Genomic DNA, 19,217 nt, shown 5'->3' with positions numbered 1-19,217 from the left:
GCACGGACGCCGGGCCAGGGGCGGCCACCCCGCAGCGAGAGCTCTGGGCGGCCACTAGAGCCCGAGGGTGGGGCTAGTCTCTGAGCACCGGCCAGCTGCCCGCCCCCTGGAGGCCCCGCCTCCCAGACAGGCATGCGAGGAAGCCCCTCCCCCGGGCGCTCCTAGAAGTCGACGACGCGTCCCGCTGCTGTGCCAGTACCTAGAGGCCTCCGCCGCCGCTTCGCGGAGTTCCTGTGGCTACCACCGCGCGGAGTATGGGGCGCTGATGGCCATGGAAGGCTACAGGGGCTTCCTGGGGCTGCTGGTGTCGGCGCTGCTCGTCGGCTTCCTGTCTGTGATCTTCACCCTCATTTGGGTCCTCCACTACCGGGAGGGGCTCGGCTGGGACGGGACCGCGCTCGAGTTTAACTGGCACCCTGTACTCGTGGTCACCGGCTTCGTCTTCATCCAGGGCATCGGTACTGGCACCTCCTGGGAGGAGGCGGGGAGGCAGGGGCCGGGAGTTCCCGACCGAGTTCCAACCGAGTGGGGTTGGGCGAGGGAGGGGGTGAGGCAGCAGCGCGCGGCGGCCCGGGAGCGGAGTCGGCGGGGCGCGGCGCTGGAGGGAGGTGGGCGGACTCCGAGGCCCGGGGGCCGCGGGCCGGGCCGACTTGGGCGAGCGCTGGGGCGGAGCGCGCGGGGCCGGGGTTCGCGGTGAGACGCGTGGCGGGATCGGCTGGGCACTGACGCGGCGCGGAGGGCTGGCCGGGCGCGCTAGCCCGGCTTGGTTAGTAACTCCTTGCTGCGAGTGGTTGCGACGCGATACCAGACGACACCAAACGCGGGAGCGGAGGAGAGATGCGGGAGCGTGGTGCGGCCTGGCAGCCCACGAGCCCCCGAAAATCGCCCCCTTGTGGACCAAGCCTGCGCCATCACAGGCGCGGAGATCTCTTTAGGCGACGCCTTTCGTTGAACTTGCTTCAAGGCTGCGGGTTAGGAGAGGAAGGCAATGGGGGCGGGGGGGTGGCGGTGGGAATGGAGGGGCGAGAATTTGCTGCTTCTTGTCTCATCCTCAGCCCTGAGCGAAGGGGCCCGTCAGCGGGTAGCCGGGGTGAGTGAAGGAAGCATCAGCTCTGGTTTCACTCCTAGAGCGTTAAACGCAGTCGAGCCGAGAAGCTGCCAAGACTCTGAAGGGTGTTTCGCTGCCCTGCCTGGTTATTGGACAGTCTGGAGCCCGACTTGTTTTTGTGGCTGCTGCCCAGAGAAAGTTCCCCTGCGGGGCTTCCTGTTGGGCGCTAGCCCGGAATGCGGGACCAGAGATGCCCGAGGGGGCCTCGCGGCTGCTGGGCTGGGAGAGATGCTTCTGCTTGGAACATCTTTGGGGTTTGCTGCCTCGGCCTGCTGCCTCTGGGATGAGGCTGGCACGGAGGGAGCGCTCAGCGGATGGCAGTTTTTGTTCTTGTTTTTGAGATATAATTGATATATTAGTTTCCATCACCTCACGTAGTTACAATTTTTTCCCCCCTTGGGATGAGAACTTTAAGATCTAGTCTCTTTAGCAATGTTCAGATCTACAGTATAGTATTATTAACTGCCGCCATCATTCTGTGCATTACATCCCCAGAACTTATAACTGGAAGGTTGTACCTTTTGACCACCTTCACCCATTTCCCCCCTTACCTCCTCTCTCCGTCAGTGTCCGGTTTTGTTGTCTTTGTCTAGGGTTGCTCACAATGTCCTGACAGCTTCCTTTCCTTCAGCTGCTGTTGAGCTGGAGGAACCTCTAGCGAGTGGTGCAAGCGCCATTTGTAACCACTTTCCAAAAAGTGAAGTCAAGGCCTTGGCAGAGAAAGTATTTAGAACAAGGCAGAAAGTAGCGGACTGGAGTTATGTCGTAGAAAGTAATGGAGAGGAGTGGAAAGGACTTGGGAAGGAGGTGTCCACCAGCCGAAACCTCTAGCCTTGCCTCTGAGCAAGCTGCCTTTTCTCCACCAGTATTTAACTTTCCACAAACAAAAAAGAGAACAAAAAAGCGCCCACCTCCTTTCTAAAGAAAAGATTTTTGTTTCCATTTAAAACGTGGGCAGCAGCCTTGGCCAGTGTGGCTGGCGTGGCTGGCATCCTCCCACTCTGGGAGGTACTGGAAGCTGTTGCCAAGGCCCAGCTGTGGTTCTGAGGCTTCCCTGGTGTGAGATGGCACCCGGGTGTGAGTACCACTGGCTGGCTAAGTTATTCGTTGCGTATTTTGCCGCTAAACTAAAATGAGAAAAACATACTCAAGTTCCAAAGTCGCTGTTGGCAGAAGCACTCTTTCCTTTGTGGTGGAGCCCTTAAGTTTGGCCGGAGCTGTCAACACCTTTTGTTTGCTCACAGCAGTAGGAACAGTCTCTTCATCTCTTCAAACCAACTCCTCAGAGCAGCTTCTAATACTAAGAAACTTTCCGGAGGGGCTAGAATATCTCCTTACCATGGAGGGTAAGGGAAACACAGGTGATAATACTTGTTTCTTGACTTCTAAAGAGGAGACGCTCTAACATTTACTTAGTGCACTAAGTGCACTATTTCACAGATATATAAGGGTAAACTGGGCTTCCCTGGTGGCGCAGTGGTTGAGAGTCCGCCTGCCGATGCAGGGGACACGGGTTCGTGCCCCGGTCTGGGAAGATCCCACATGCCGCGGAGCGGCTGGGCCCGTGAGCCATGGACGCTGGGCCTGCGCGTCCGGAGCCTGTGCTCCGCAACGGGAGAGGCCACAGTAGTGAGAGGCCCGCGTACCGCAACAAAAAAAAAAAAAAAAAAAGTAAACTGAGGCACAGAGCAGGTGCTACTTCTGTGTAGCACTACTACACAGAAGTAGTGTGTTTTCAGGGGCTTTATTTTCAAGGTTCATTTCTCTGCTTTTATGGCAATACGCTTATTTTCTGTAAGATATTCTGTTTGAGAAGCAAAAAGCTTCATGTAAAATACACTTTGAAACTTTTCCTTCATGTTAGAGTCCATTACAGTTTTCCTAAAATAATTTATAATTTGTCTAAACCTTGGACTTTTCTTAATCTGTTTATATTCACTTTGGAGCAAAAATATGTACATGGACATTTTGGAAATTTTCATCTGCTGCTTTTATTTAAGCTTAACTCCTGTATTTGTATTAGTTTTGGAATGTTTGTCCTGTCAACATTACCCATCCTGTTTACTATTTGGATTCCAGATATGAAAAGCACTTTAATCAGATGACACACTTATTTTTAAAATTTATTTTATTGAAGTATAGTTGATTTACAATGTTGTGTTAATTTCTGCTGTACAGCAAAGTGATTCAGGAATACATGTGTACATTCTTCTTCATATTCTTTTCCATTATGGTTTATCACAGGATATCGAATATAGTTCACAGTAGGACCTTGTTGTTTATCCATTCTATATATAATAGTTTGCGTCTGCTAACCCCAAACTCCCAATCCGTCCCTCCCCCACCTCCCCTCCCCCTTGGCAACCACAAGTCTGTTCTCTATGTAGGTGACACATTTAATTGACATGCACGTAAGCTTTCTCATACATATAGGCACATGCATAGCACTCATGAGTTCTTGCAAGTCTTGGCCCACCTGCATGTCCTCACATCCAGCAGTAGGAAGCCTCCAGTAGGACTAGGAGTAAATAGTTGACTTCATAGGCTGGGGGAAACACACATGTTACAGACTAGACATGTTATAAAAGCTTTTTTACTGTATATAATTGCTTCAGGGAGCAAATTTTCAGGCTATGTTACTTCAGATCTCTAATAGTGAACGTGATGTAATTGAGCTCTGTGATACACAAATGTTCAGCGATGAGGAGGGAAGGCCAAAGTACAGTTTTTACTCTAAGCATAAAATGCTTTACAAATGCAAACAGTAAATGATATTTAAAACTATGTGAGAATAAATATGTGTCCTTTGAAACACCTTTAAGAAGTAAGCTCTGAAGAAAGCAAGGGTAACATAGAAGTTACAAAATAAATATCTATGTGTCTTTTGGAAAATATATGTGTTCTAAAATAAAGTGTAAGAGACTACAGGATAGTTAAAACTGAAATAAAATTTTAAACTAGTAGGAAATCCAGCAAACATGAATGAGGAAGTTTCAAAGAGAACTTTTAGAAGACCTTTGTGCTTCTCTGAAAGGACTGTTTCCCATGAAATAAGTATACTGCCAGGAAATCAGAGAAACAAAACTTGAAAAGGCCACAGAAAAGACTGAAACAAATAAATGCTCTCAAAGTGGCTGTTGATCTTTTAAAAGGTTCAGCAAGGTGGAATGTGTTCTTTAGTAAAAGGTAGAAAATTCAAGTATATAAATTTAGTGAAAAGAAGCCTCAGCAATTATAGACGCCTTACTTTTCCACGTGTAGAACTCTTTTGACTGTATAAACTGAAGGAAGAGAAATTCAATAGTATAATGATCTCAGGTTGGTTTTGTGAGAGAATATAACTTCATTTAAGTCACATTTAAAAGAATAACAAAAAGAAATTAAGGGTAGTTCTTAAAAGGCAAATGGGATATCCTATTAATGTATCTAAAAGTGACCAAATTCAAAGACCACTTAAATATATTTGGAAAGGCTCTTGGGGTAAAACCTGGCAAAGAATAGAATGGAGAAAGTGCTCCAAATACCTACTCCAAAACCAGCCTTTGGGACACCATAGATAATTAAACCTGTCACTCATAAAGAAACGGGGGTTTTTAAAAGCATAAAGACACAATTCAAGACAACAATTCAAGACAACCCCAAGCACATTTCAAGACACAATTCAAGACAACCACAAGCACATTTTTTTTTGTTATAAATAAGTACATGCAGATCTCTTTGTAATACATCTAATAAAAATGTTTTAGACATGATTATTTTGCTCACTATTGCATCCCCAGCATCTAGAATAACACCTGGAACTGGCACAAAGTAGGCCAGTAAATAGTTGTTGAATGAATGAGTGATTATTTCAGTACCATCGCCAATTGTTAGTAACAAAATGCAATTTTACAGCCACTCATTTGTGGTGATAATCGTAGCATCCAAAGAAAAAGTGCCCTCCCTTCCCCTCAGTGATTCTGCTGTTTACAGCCCGTTTGGAAGCACTGCTTTAGTCAGCCTCAGGGGAGAATGGGCATCATGTTATATTGGAAGCGCATCTCTACTCTAAAGGCCTCAAGCTCATTAGAATGTTACTGCCTCATTAGAATTGCCTACCACCTGTGCCTTCTCACTCCATCAATTCTCCTCTTTTCCTTGTGCATCAAGTTTCTCCCCCATTGGATTATTTTCAATGTGTTACAATTTCTGTCATCTTTTTAAAAAGATTAATTAATTAATTTATTTTTGGCTGCGTTGGGTCTTCGTTGCTGCGCACGGGCTTTCTCTAGTTGTGGTGAGCAGGGGCCACTCCTCATTGCGGTGCATGGGATTTTCATTGCAGTGGCTTCTCTTCTTGCAGAGCACGGGCTCTAGGTGTGTGGGCTTCAGTAGTTGAGGCATGTGGGCTCAGTAGTTGTGGCTCATGGGCCCTAGAGCACAGGCTCAGTAGCTGTGACACACAAGCTTAGTTGTGTATCTCTTGCAAATACTCTATGGACCTGGTTTTCTTATTCCTGAAAAAGATATATAGTGAGTTGAACAGTGGCTCCCAAAAGATATGTTCAAGTCCTAATCTCAATGACCTGTGAATAGGGCCTTAGCGTCTTTGCCGATGTAATTAAGGATCTCAAGATGAGATCAGCCTGGATTCAGGATGGGCCCTAAGTCCAAAAACTGGTGTCCTTATAAGAGAAAAGAGAAGGAGATTTGAGGCACAGACACACAGAGGGGAGGCCATGTGAAGATGGAGGCAGAGATTGGAGTGATCTGTCTACAAGTCAAGGAATACCAAGTATTGTTGGCAGCTACCAGAAGCGAGGAGAGAGGTATGGGATGGATTCTCGCTCAGAGCCTCCTGAAGGAACCAGTCTTGCCAATACCTTGATTTTAGACTTCTGGTCTCCAGAATTGTGAGAGAATACATTTCTGTTGTTTTAAGTCACTCAGTTTTGGGTACTTTGTTATGGTAGCCCTAGGAAACCAATACAGGATATAACAGTTACCACTGCTCTCTGGGAAGCCCAAAGTATGGTATTTTCATAAGGTTTTTACAGACTTTTTGTTGTTCTTCCCAGTCTGGACACAGTTTACCAATCAGAGGCCAATTTTATTATAAGCAGTGTTGCGCAATAACATTGGTGAGAAACCTCTCTGTTTACTAGCGCATATGACCAAAGGTCAGATCCTCGTGCAGCAGGGTGTAGGTAGAGAATCGGAGATTGCCTACTCCTGGCAAAATAGGAACCTCTTAGCTCCAGCAGATTGTGGCTATCTGGGGATGCCCACAGTGACCAGAGTTTCTCATTATCCAGGAGAATCTAGATTTTAAAAAACTGGTTCAGTCTAAAAGTAAACAAGCCACAAAACCAAAATATAACCCCCAAATCATGCTGATCAAACAAAACACATCTGTGGACCAAATCCAGTATATATCTTCCAGTGACTTCTAGAGTTTTCTATCTTGACTTGGTGGGGTTTTAAACTTTTCCCTTAAAGAGTAGAACAATCTTCCCTTTTAAGAAAGATAAACCAGAAATATTTGTTATAACTGTTTTTCTTCCTATAGAAACTTTCTTAAAAGATCAAAACAGGCTTTGAAATGACTGCAGACTTCAGCTGTACTTTTCTTTTAATTAATTAATTAATTATTTTTGGCTGTGTTGGGTCTTCGTTGCTGGGCATGGGCTTTCTCTAGTTGCGGTGAGCAGTGGCTACTCTTCGCTGCGGTGCTTCTCTTGTTGTGGAGCATGGGCTCTAGGTGCGTGGGCTTCAGTAGTTGTGGCATGCGGGCTCAGTAGTTGTGGCATGCGGGCTCAGTAGTTGTGGCTCGCAGGCTCAGTAGTTGTGGCACACAGGCTTCGTTGCTCTGCAGCATGTGGGATCTTCCCGGACCAGGGCTTGAACCTGTGTCCCCTGCATTGGCAGGCGGATTCTTAACCACTGCTCCACCAGGGAAGTCCCAGCTGTACTTTTCTAAGTCTGTTCATTCATTTATGCATTTGATTTCTTCATATATTATCCTATTTATTTAATTAGCATTTATTAAGTGCATTTATTAAGCACTTACTGTATGCCAGACAGTGTAAAATAAATGAGTTAAGATGTAGCCCTGTCTACAAGTTGTTCTCATTTGATTTGTTAGAGGCAAGTTATGGTTTTCTTTTAGAAAACCTAAGCCCTAAATATTTAGAGCTGTCTAGGACTTGAAGTTCAACTCCTAATTTTAGAGATCAAATGCCTAACCAGGGTTAGACCACCAATGATATCAGAGCCAATACTAGTTCTAATGTCATAATATTGATATGAGGCATAAGAAAATATAGCTGGTGTTTCTGGGTATTTGTAAACGTCTAGCCAATTAATTGAATTTTTCTCTTTTCATACACTATTTTGTACCAAGTAGGTGCCTTTGTGAGGGTTTTAGTCACTTCAAAGAGATGCTTCTAGTGCCAAGTTGCTAAAACAAATCTTCCAAATCATCCAGATCACTTCTTTCATTTGGATTCTCCAAAGGTTTTCAGTTTCATGGTATTCATGCTGTGAGACAGTCTGAGAGCACAGGCATGTTTCAGAGCTCAGATTCTCTTTGGTAGCCACTGCAGGAATCTTTTCAAGAAGTGTATTTAAAGAGGATTCTCTGCTTTTACATTTAAACTTGAGGTCCTTTGGACTGTGTCAGGTGAATTCTTAGGTGCACAGGGAAATAAGTTGTAAATCTTGCTAATTGTGCTCAGAACATACTACCAAGGAGGTCAAAGTAATACGTTATTCAGTGTTAAGAAAAGTGTAATGGGCACACCATATTTAAGTAGAATTTATAAGTGTCTTAAAATTCCAGTGTACTTCAGTCTCAATAACTTACTCTTATTTTATTTTGGGGTTCACTTAAAGCTTACCTAAAGCTATTAGGTGGGGCCGAGTGCAGAATACTTTTTACTTATTTGAAAGGACCATTTTTTAAAATATAAATTTATTTTTATTTATTTTTGGCTGCGTTGGGTCTTCGTAGCTGCACGCAGGCTTTCTCTAGTTGCTGCAAGTGGGGGGCTCCTCTTCGTTGCAGTGCGCGAGCTTCTATTGTGGTGGCTTCTCTTGTTGAGTAACACAGGCTCTAGGCGCGTGGGCTTCAGTTGTTGTGGTGCATGGGCTCAGTAGTTGTGGCATGCAGGCTCAGTAGTTGTGGCTCACAGGCTCTAGAGCGCAGGCTCAGTAATTGTGGCACACGTGCTTAGTTGCTCTGTGACATGTGGGATCTTCCCGGATCAGGGCTCGAACCCGTGTCCCCTGCATTGGCAGGAGGGATCTTAACCACTGCGCCACCAGGGAAGCCCAACTGTTTGGTTTTATATGAACTAACACTGGGGTCAGCAGTTGAGGTTTTGATTTGTGCGTTTTTATTTGTTTGTTTGTTTGTTTGTTTTGGTACGTGGGCCTCTCACTGTTGTGGCGTCTCCCGTTGCGGAGCACAGGCTCCGGACGCGCAGGCTCAGCGGCCATGGCTCATGGGCCCAGCCGCTCCGCGGCATGTAGGGATCTTCCCGGACCGGGGCACGAACCTGTGTCCCCTGCATTGGCAGGCGGACTCTCAACCACTGCGCCACCAGGGAAGCCCGATTTGTGCGTTTTAAAAGAGGATCTGCTCATTTTCTGGGAAATATTAAATTACTGTACTTTATCAAGATTTGTATATTCAACACATATTTACTGAATTCCTACTATGTGCTAGGCTCTGTGCTAAATGCTGGGATCTGACAGTGAACAAGACTGACGTACTCCTACCTTTGTAAATCACAAGATTTAAACACAGAAGAACTGGAGTCAAATTGTTTTCTATGTCTGGGGATATTTCTCTCCCTCCAAGTGCCCTTCTCCCCACATTCACTTTGACAAATTCTAAATTTGCATTGCCTGCTATGAGACAAATTTGTATATGTGGATAGTTTTGTAATGGTTTATGGATAGAAAGCTGGTGTCAAACCAGAGATTACATCTTGGAGAATATATATTTCACATATTCCTGAGTTGATTATGCTGCTAGGAACTGAGAAAATTTCTAAATAATTCAATTCAATTCAAGTTACTTCATTTTTCCCGTCATTGTTGAAAGAATAATTGTACACAGGTATTGATTTCTTTTCCCCTTCCTTCCTTCCTTCCTTCCTTCCTTCCTTCCTTCCTTCCTTCCTTCCTTCCTCCCTCCCTCCCTCCCTCCCTTCCTTCCTTCCTTTCTAAGTTTATCACAATAGCATGTTCCACCACCAATAATTTTTCTTTTAGAAAGATTTAAAATGTATTTTTCACATTATATGTGTTCACGTTTCCCTTCATTTTCTGGGCGAAAATGGTTTTGCCGACTAGGGCCTCTAACAGAAAAACCCTTGTTTCAGTCACAAGTAGCTGTTTGATAGCATTTTCCCTCTTCATGGGCTTATGAGACCTTTTTCTTCCTTCTCACTGAACCTCAGGAATGGTGTCTAGGTCAGTGCCAAGCCAAAGAAGCAAGAAATGTTTAAATTCCACTCTCCAAGGCAGTTTATACTACTGTTGAGAAGAGCTACTTGTTTAAGAAATGTGGTTGATTTGCTAAGGTTGCCCTTTCTCCTGAAGTCCACCGTATTTTGGTCACTTATGCATTTTAAAAAGCATGTAAACACCTTATGCAAATGCAGCATTTTGCAGTTATCCTCCATCTATCTAGAGAGCATTTTGAAACATAGTCAGCTACCCCACAGAACTTCTCTGTTGCCAGGATAGGTGCTGAAAACTCCATGCCTCACTTCTATGAGAGCCGCTGAGATTTCCACAAGCTGCCTACTTAGCAGTTGAGACTAATTGGCTATTGGGTTTGCAAGCTTACAGAAATATTGTTTTAACTTTAAAACTGTTATGAACTCTTTCAACCATACAGAAAATAATATAACAGATCTCCATGTACTCATCGCCCAGATTTAACAGATGTTAAAATTTTTGCCATCATAAAAGTTTATAAACTTAAATAGAACTTAAAACAGGTAGGAATAATAGATAATGCAGGCTGATGGAGGGGAGAGGTTGGAGGCAGGCACCCTAACCTGAGCAAGAAACTAAAAGAGGAAATAGAAAAATTCTACACTAGACCCAGGGACTAAAAGAGAAACGTTAACTGTCTGGGCCCGTTTGGATCAGAGGCAAGTACCTCTCCTGCTTCGAAAGTTCCTAGGGACTTTCTCTTATAGTAATAGGACAGTGTGTTTTGTTGATAACCTGCAAACTGTCAATAAAAGATTAAATTGTGTTCCACTCATGCTAGTGCTAGAGAAGGAAAGCTAGTGTGCAACCAATCTGAAGAACATTTGAGTAAATGTGAAAAGTTTAAAAGTCAAGTTTTGACACTCAAAGAGGGTAGACTTCAGTTTTTCGGAAAATTTGACACATTTCTCTGTGGTGCCCGTAGTATTGAGAAGAGTGAAAATTCTTCATTGGGAGCATAGTTGTCTATGAATTTTGGGCAACCTTTTTAAGGTACTTTTAATTGAAGAACCACATACATGCAGAAAAGTACCTAAATCGTAAGTGACATGTTTTCATCACATGAACACACTCATGTACCCATCATGAAACAACATTCCAGGCACCCCAGAATCCCCTTGGTTACCCCTGTAACTCTCCTCAGTCATGATAACTATTCTTGATTTCTAACATCCGAGGTTAGTTTTGATTTTGGAAGTTTTTGATATAATATGACCCAGATTGGGGAGGAAAAGCTGTTGTGAGTTATTGCTTATAATTTGCTATTTGAGCAAACATCCTGAGTATTTCCTTTTCGCATGTGGATGTTCAAGTTCCCTCATCTAAGATTCCTTCCCTTGGGGTGGTGCCTGGAGGATATAATGATGGTGACCACAATGATGATAACAACAGTGATATTAATTTAAAAACACTAAATGATATTGAGCAAACTACTTCACATCTCTGTGCCTCTGCTTCCTGCTCTGCATAATGGTAATAATAAACATACCTTCCTCACCCAGTTGAGTCGAGGATTATAATGTAAACCTGTAAAGCACTTAGCATGGTGCCTACTACCTTGCAAGGCCTCAGGTGTTTGTGTGTGTGTGTGTGTGTAATAAATGAGACTAAACCAGGAGAAAGGGAAATGCGTTACTAGGTTTTTGGGGTTTTTTAATAAATTTATTTATTTTATTTATTTTTGGCTGTGTTGGGTCTTCGTTGCTGCGCGTGGGCTTTCTCTAGTTGTGGCGAGCAGGGGCTACTCTTTGTGGCGGTATGCGGGCTTCTCATTGCGGTGGCTTCTCTTGTTGCGGAGCACGGGCTTTAGGCGTGCGGGCTTCAGTAGTTGTGGCTCGCAGGCTTAGTAGTTGTGGCTTGCGGGCTCTAGAGTGCAGGCTCAGTAGTTGTGGCGCACGGGCTTAGTTGTTCTGCGGCATGTGGGATCTTCCAGGGCTCAAACGCATGTCCCCAGCATTGGTAGGCAGATTCTTAACCACCGCACCACCAGGGAAGCCCCACGTTATTAGGTTTTAATATTTTGTAGATTTTTATTTTACTGCTGCCTGATCACAGATTGATTGCAAAAAACTCGATTGTGTAGATAAAAGGTTACTAAGTCTGTGGGTAAAGAGGCATTTGCTTTCCTTAAAAACGAAAGAATCATATAATTACGACAGTGAAATTTATTTTACTTCAACTTTTTGTTGAAGTTAGTAAATATTGGAAATAATCTATATGTCAATTGTATGTCAACATACAATTGATTATTATCTAGAAAATCCAATATGTATGAGAATATTGTACAGTCCTTAAATTCATGTTTTCAAGGATAATTTAATGATATGTGAAATGTTCATGATATAATTTTAAGTATAAAAATAATTTAAAATGCAAAAAACAAACCAAAACCAAAAAACCCATTAGATCATATAGGATGTGCCGCTGAGTCATCAGAGGAGGAAAAGCATGAGGAGAGGAAACCATAGTGTTAGAGTTGACATCAATTTGATTTCTGGACTTTGATCAGTCTGCAGAAAGTGCTTTACATTTATTTATTTAAATAACACTAGGGCTTCCCTGGTGGCGCAGTGGTTGAGAGTCCGCCTGCCGATGCGGGGGACGCAGGTTCGTGCCCCGGTCCGGGAGGGTCCCACGTGCCGCGGAGCGGCTGGGCCCATGAGCCATGGCTGCTGGGCCTGCGCGTCCCAAGCCGGTGCTCCGCAACGGGAGAGGCCGCAGCAGTGAGAGGCCCGCGTACCGCAAAAACAAAAACCAAAAAACAAAAAACTTAAGGGTCATACACACACAAATAAAACTACTGAAATTCGAAAAAGGTTAGTGGATTATATAGACGTCAATTTCCTGGATGTAATACTATACTGTAGTTATGTAAGATGTTACCACTGAGGGAAACTGTGTGAAGAGTACATGGGATCTCTCTGTATTATTTGTTACAACTGTATGTAAATCTACAGTATCTCAAAATAAGTAAAAAAAAAATACTAACGGAGCTGCATACATATTTTGAGCCCAGGGCTGTCCTAGGCTCTGGGGATACAAGGAGAAACAGCAAGACACATTTTTGCCTTCAAAGAGGATGAAGTAGGGATGAGAAGGGGCCTTGAACTGGCTTTTATTTTTAATTAATTAATTATTTTGGCCATGCGGCAGGGCTTACAGGATCTCAGTTCCCGGACCAGTGATTGAACCCAGGCCATGGCAGTGGACCTGCTGAGTCCTAACCACTGGACCGCCAGGGAATTCCCTGAACTAGCTTTTAAAAGTGTACCTTTTGGGATTTCCCTGGTGGTCCAGTGGTTGGGACTCAGGCACTTTCACTGTCAGGACCCAGGTTTCGATCCCTGGTCAAGGAACTAGGATCCCGCAAGCTGTGCGGCATGGCCAAAAAAACAAAGTGTACCTTTTAAGGTGTTGTGTTAAATGGTTTGAAAAAATTTGTTGAATATATAAATGATTGTCTACAAAGTTTCCATATCCTTAAGGAAATATAATCAATCATTTATAAGATAGACATATATGCACTAAAATTAGTACGTGGTTGTCCTTCAGAATTTGTATTACATAAAAGGAATACTGTCCTAATGGTGAGGCCTGTCAAGTGTTGGAATGGAACCAAATAATAGGAAGATTGACATCTTGTGCTGAAAGCTCTAAAGAGGCTGAATTCGCGTCTATCTTTGTAGGTTTTTTGTGTTTCTGCCTGAAAATGGACAAGATAATCTTACATTTTTATGATCCAATTAAGTTTCATATATTCAAATTATAAATGTCTTTGACGGGAAAAGGCAGCAGCAGTATCTGCTTCTTCTTTTCTGGAATTAAGAAATATACATGATTCACTGCTGATATAATAGAATCCATTTTCCAAGGAAGTATTCTTTGAACATTTTCAATCCGCCATATATTTCCAGATATCTAAATTTTTCCTGACATGGACTGAAGGAGTGGAATGAGGGTGGGTTGGGGCAGGATATTGTCTTCAGAACAAAAATTAATTGCATGCTGGGTGAGGTGGGTATATAACCTATTGCTTAAGCCAGGACACTAAAAAAAAAACTTTTTAAGTATCTTTTTGTTAAAGTTTAATCTACATGCAGAAAAGTATACATATAAATATATAGCTTAATGAATCTTCCCTCGGTGATTACTTATGTAACCAACACCTAGTTTGAAAATCAGATTATTAGCAGGAGCCCAGAAATCCCTCGTACATTCCTTTCCAGTTGCTATACCCCTTCCTCACAAGGGCAACCAATATCTTGACTTTTCTTATTGCAGAGATGAGTGTTGCCTGTTGTTATACTTCATATCAATTGAATCATACAGTATATACTTGTTTATGTCTGGTTTCTTGGCATTGACATTATAGGTTGGTCCATATCATTGGGTGAAGTTCTAGTTTTAGTTCATTCATCCTCTTTGCTGTATATTATTCCATGGTGTGAATATATCACAGTTTATTTTAATGATGGACATTGGGAAGTTCCCAGGTTTTGGCTACAATGAATAGTGCTGTAATAATATTCTCATACTTGTCTTTTGGTGAACTTACATACAAACTTCTTTGGGGCATATACTCAGGAGTAGAATTACTAGATCATAAGGTATGCATATATTTTGCTTAAGTAGCTGCTGCTAGTTTTCCAAAGTGTTTGTTCTCATTTAAACTCTTATCAGCAGAACATGAGCGTTCTGATTGTTTCACAACCTCTCCAATACTCAGTATTTTCCATTTAGCCATTCAGATATGTGAATGGCTAAATGAAATTCTCATTTCTCTGTTGACCAATGAAGTTGATATCTTTATTATGTTTATTAGTCACTTGGATATACTCTTTTGTGAAATACTTAGATATACTCTTGGATATACTTTGTCTATTTAAATCTTTGCACATATTTTTCTATTGTTTAGTCTGTCTTTTTCTTGTCAAATTAAGACACTTATATGAAGAAACCAGATCATAAGATTAAGAATTTCATTTTGGACATGTTGAGTTTAAAATATTTGAGAGGCATCTATGTGGAGATGTCAAGAAGCCATTGGATTATGTGGGTATGGAGTTCAGAAGACAGTTCTGGGCTGGAGATGAGAATTTTGGAGTCCCTACCATGTAGGTAGCATTTTAATGAAAAAGTGAATGAAATCACGCAGAGAGGGAGCAGAGAGAGGAAAAAAATCCTAGGACTGAGCCTGAGAGGCAGCAAGCTTCGTTCATAAGTTGGGAGTAAAGAAGATGCCAGCAAAGAGCCCAAGAAGGAACCACTGAGAGGCAGGGAAGAGGGGGGAAGCAGAAGCCATGAGAAAAGGGTTTCACAAAAGGGAGTGTTCACTGTGTCGAACTGTTCATCTTGTGTTGATTAAAAAAACAGCACCACTACATTCTGTCCACTTTTGTCTCTTTTTAGCCATCATCGTATACAGACTGCCATGGACCTGGAAATGCAGCAAGCTCCTGATGAAATCCATCCATGCAGGGTTAAACACTGTTGCTGCCATTCTTGCAATTATTTCTCTGGTGGCTGTTTTTGATTTCCACAATGCCAGGAACATCCCCAATATGTATAGTCTGCACAGCTGGGTTGGACTGACAGCTGTCATTCTCTACATCTTACAGGTCAGTATCTCAGTGTTTCTTTTTAATTTTTTTTAAAAGTAATTAATTAATTATTAATTAATTTTTGGCTGTGTTGGGTCTTTGTTTCTGTGCGAGGGCTTTCTCTAGTTGCGGCAAGGGGGGGCCGCTCTTCATCGCGGTGCGCGGGCCTCTCACTATCGCGGCCTCTTGTTGCGGAGCACAGGCTCCAGACGCGCAGGCTCAGTAATTGTGGCTCACGGGCCTAGTTGCTCCGCGGCATGTGGGATCTTCCCAGACCAGGGCTCGAACCCATGTCCCCTGCATTGGCAGGCAGACTCTCAACCACTGCGCCACCAGGGAAGCCCTCTCAGTGTATTTCTGAACAAGATATAAAAAGTAAAACAATTCAGATACTTTCGATGTTTTCCATTCATTCATAGTTTCTTAGAAATCATCTCATTCCCACTAGTCACTGTTCCATTTGTTTCCATTATAAGTATTTCCCCCTGAGGGGGCACCAGAACTGCAGAATTCAGTTATGAGCTTGAATGTAAGGGTTTAAATATGGACATATGTATGTAGAGAAATTGCCATCTCATAATATCTAGGCTGCCATTGTTTGGACTTTAAATTCCATGTGCTGGATCAACTAGCATAGGCAAGAGCTATAGATTTCTTTCTCACGTTCTCTGTCACTTCTATTTTCTAGGTTTAACTTTAAGAGTAAAGAGGTGAATTTTTACGTCTTTGTTAGATTTTGAAGGCTCAGTGATTATTTTATTTTCATTTCATTTATTAAATGTCTTCATTTACTAAAAACACATACTCTTTTTTAAGTATTTATTTATTTGGCTGTACCAGGTCTTTGTTGCCGCATGGGGTCTCTTAGTTGTGGCATGGGGGATCTAGTTCCCTGACCAGGGATCGAACCCAGGCCCCCTGCATTGGGAGCACGAGTCTTAACCACTGGACCACCAGGGAAGTCCCCAAAAAACACATACACTTAAGAGCACTATATTTAAATGTAAGTTAATGGAGTGAGATAGGAATTTGGCTGTTCTAGATCACAAAAGTAAAGGTTAATTTTTAATGTTTTTGGTGTTAACCATTTTGTTGAAAAATCTTTGCCAATTTTTTTGACAAACTATGTCAATTCACTTCCCTTGCTTAGTACATATATCCAACTCCTGATTGGGACATCATTGTGAACTTACTTTTCTGTGGATATAGGAGAAGAAACTAGAGTGAGTTCATAAAACCTCAAGGCATATTTTAGAATATATGAATATATGACCTCTTTAAAAAAGGATCTCTTAGCAGACATGTATTTGTCATTTTTCTGCTTCTTAAAGTAAGGTTTTTAAAGCCTTAAGCCTTTTTGAATTTTAAGTAAGTAAAAGTTGATATCTATATGGACACTATTAATAATTTCAGTTTGCATTAGCATGCCTGGAGGTAGGGATTGGCGGATTGAAAGGTGCCAGACAGAAGGGGAGCATAGGGAGAACCCTGTATCAAACATGATCTTACTGATCAAGAAGGAACAAGGAGAATATCTCAAATTGGGTGGCTGAGCCTAGCCCAGATCTCCTGCCCTCAAAGTTGATTTTCCCTCAGTGTTCTCATCTGGGAGACAGCGTCCTCCTCTGCTGCCAGCTGGTGGACCCTCTCCCTTCAGAGAGTAGGATGGCAAGAGCAGGGGCCATTGAGATGCTGCCAGTTGCTTTGGGGACCCCCTTGGTCTACTAGCATCTCTTCAGGACTTTCCTAGCTTTCTGTTCTGCTTTCAGCGGTTTGTTCCCCTCCCTTTGCCTCACCTCCTTTGTGCCACACCAGAATGCAGGATATTAGAGCCAGAGCGCAGTGTGAGGCATTCTGCTTACCTCACGTAGTCCTTCAAGTGAGATAGTCTTTACAGATGCTGAGGACGCACAGGTTACACAGCAGGAGGCAGAGCTGGGACTCAGGCGCTGGTCTTTCCAATCCTGAGCTCTCCCCACATGGTCCTGCTGTTTCCACAACATGCCCACCATCACTCAGCCCGTGTTTGATCATCCTCCGTGGACGGCCATATTTCTGAGGAACAGAATGGAGACTACCCAAAACTTTATGTAGCTTGCCTGTGAGAGGGTTTATGGTTCTGAGTACAGTAGTTAAAATGCCTTTAGTGCGTTAGTTATATGCCAAGGAATTCTCTGAACATCTGGAAAGATATGCATCAGAATGTTAACAGAAATGATCTCTAGGTGGCTGGATTCCAGTTGATTATTTTTCTTTTCACTTTTTGTGTCTTCTAAATACACATGCATTTCTGTATAACAATAAAAGCTTTTAAAGCTAAAAAAAAAAGTTTCCTATACTAGATATACCTTTTAATCTGGAATTTCTAAAAACCAATTTATACTGTGCTCTATATCTTAATATATAAGATTAAGAAATATCTAGGAATTAGCAAAAGAGAATATTTATTGGAAAATATATGGGTCTTAGATAAAATGGTTCTCAGAGGAATATAGGCTTAAATGCCTTTATTTATTGAAAGAAAAACTTAAAATATGTAAATGGAGTATTCACTTAAGAAACTGAAGTTCAATTATATCTCGATAAAACCAGGAGAAAAAAAAAGAAACTAAAAGAGAACAGCAAAATATACAAGGAAAAGTAAACACCAAAAAAAAAAAAAAAATCCGTGAACAGTTGTATTAGTTTTCTATTGTTGCCATAACAATTTACCACAAACGTAGTGGCTTAAAACAACCCAAATATATTACCTCACAGTTTCTCTACATCAGAAGTCCAGATTGGCTTGGCTGGTTTCTCTGCTCACGGTCTCACAAGGTCAAAATCAAGGTATTAGCTGGCCTGGGCTCTTATGGAAAGACTCTGGGGTAGAATCACCTCCCAAGCTAATTTAGGTTGTTGGCAAAAGCTAGTTCCTTGCGGTTGTAAGACTGAGGTCCCCATACTCTCACTGACTGTGGGCTGAGGGTTGTCCTTAGCTCCTCTCTCTGTTCCTTGCACATGGCCCCCTCTGTCTCACTGGCTTGGAATCTCTCTGACTTCTCCTTCTTTCTCCTCTTCATCTCTTCTTCCTCCAGCCAAAGTTCTCTGTTTTTGAAAGGGTTCATGTAATTAGATTGGGCTGCCCAGATAATCCAGGGTTTTCTCCCAATCAGAAAATCCATAACCTTAATTACATCAGTGAGGCATCTTTTGCCATGTAACATAACGTATTCATAGCTTGCAGGGATTAAGTTGTGGACATCTTTGGGAGGCGGCATGATTTAGCCTATCACAACCATAAATTAAAAATAAAAGAAATTACAAATAAAATGAAAAGCTGGTTCTTTAAAACAAGTAGAATAAAATAGATAAACCACTGCAAATCTGATTGAAAAAAGCACAATATACAACATTAAGAATAAGAAAGAAATATAGTCATAGATATAAATAATATTTTAAAATTAGCACAGTTTATTAAATTTATTAAATTATTAATATATGGTAATATTCTTAAAAATCTTAAAGAAAGAAAAAAGGATTGTTTTCTTGACAAATATAAACTACCAAATTTGACCCAAGAGGAACTAGAAAACCTAAACAGACCAATAACATTATAAGCAACTGGTAAGATCATTTGAAATCTATCACTAAAAAAGACATCAGGTCCAGATTGTTTTATACCTTTGACCTACAAGGAACAGATACTTTAAACTGATCTAGTACACTGGGAGAAAACAAACTCCTCTTAGATGTTGCCCCATTGTGCACTCCATACTTCACATCTAAGGTGGCAGCTCTGATGATAAACACCTTTACCAATATCAAACAGCAAACATCAGCTTAAACTGTGAAATACTGAAGACACTTCCATTAAATAAATAAGACATTGATGCTTGGTACCTTTGTCATTCAATTTTGTTTTAGAGGTTTTAGCTAATGCATGAGATAATGAAAAAAATCTGTATAAATAATAGAAAATTTGTGACTTTTTTCCTGTTTGCAGATCATATAATACATGTTTAGAAACACAAGAGATA

The 19,217-nt window shown here is 42.0% G+C and overlaps 1 protein-coding gene across 2 annotated transcripts in view; it reads left to right on the top strand.

Moving 5' to 3' along the window:
* The window catches only part of CYBRD1 (cytochrome b reductase 1), a 35,176-nt gene continuing 15,959 nt past the window's right edge, over nucleotides 1-19,217 (top strand). The window contains exons 1-2 of one of the 2 annotated variants that reach the window (XM_082657701.1): nucleotides 1-458; nucleotides 15,008-15,216. In XM_082657701.1, coding sequence (XP_082513827.1) covers nucleotides 266-458; nucleotides 15,008-15,216 — 402 coding nt within the window. In that variant the 5' untranslated portion in view covers nucleotides 1-265. The remainder of the gene's footprint in view (nucleotides 459-15,007; nucleotides 15,217-19,217) is intronic. The other variant, XM_082657702.1, reaches the window with a different exon arrangement.

This window comes from Grampus griseus (assembly GCF_964374135.1).
Source record: "Grampus griseus genome assembly, chromosome: 7".
NCBI lineage: Eukaryota > Metazoa > Chordata > Mammalia > Artiodactyla > Delphinidae > Grampus > Grampus griseus.
This window is presented reverse-complemented; position numbering and strand designations above follow the sequence as displayed.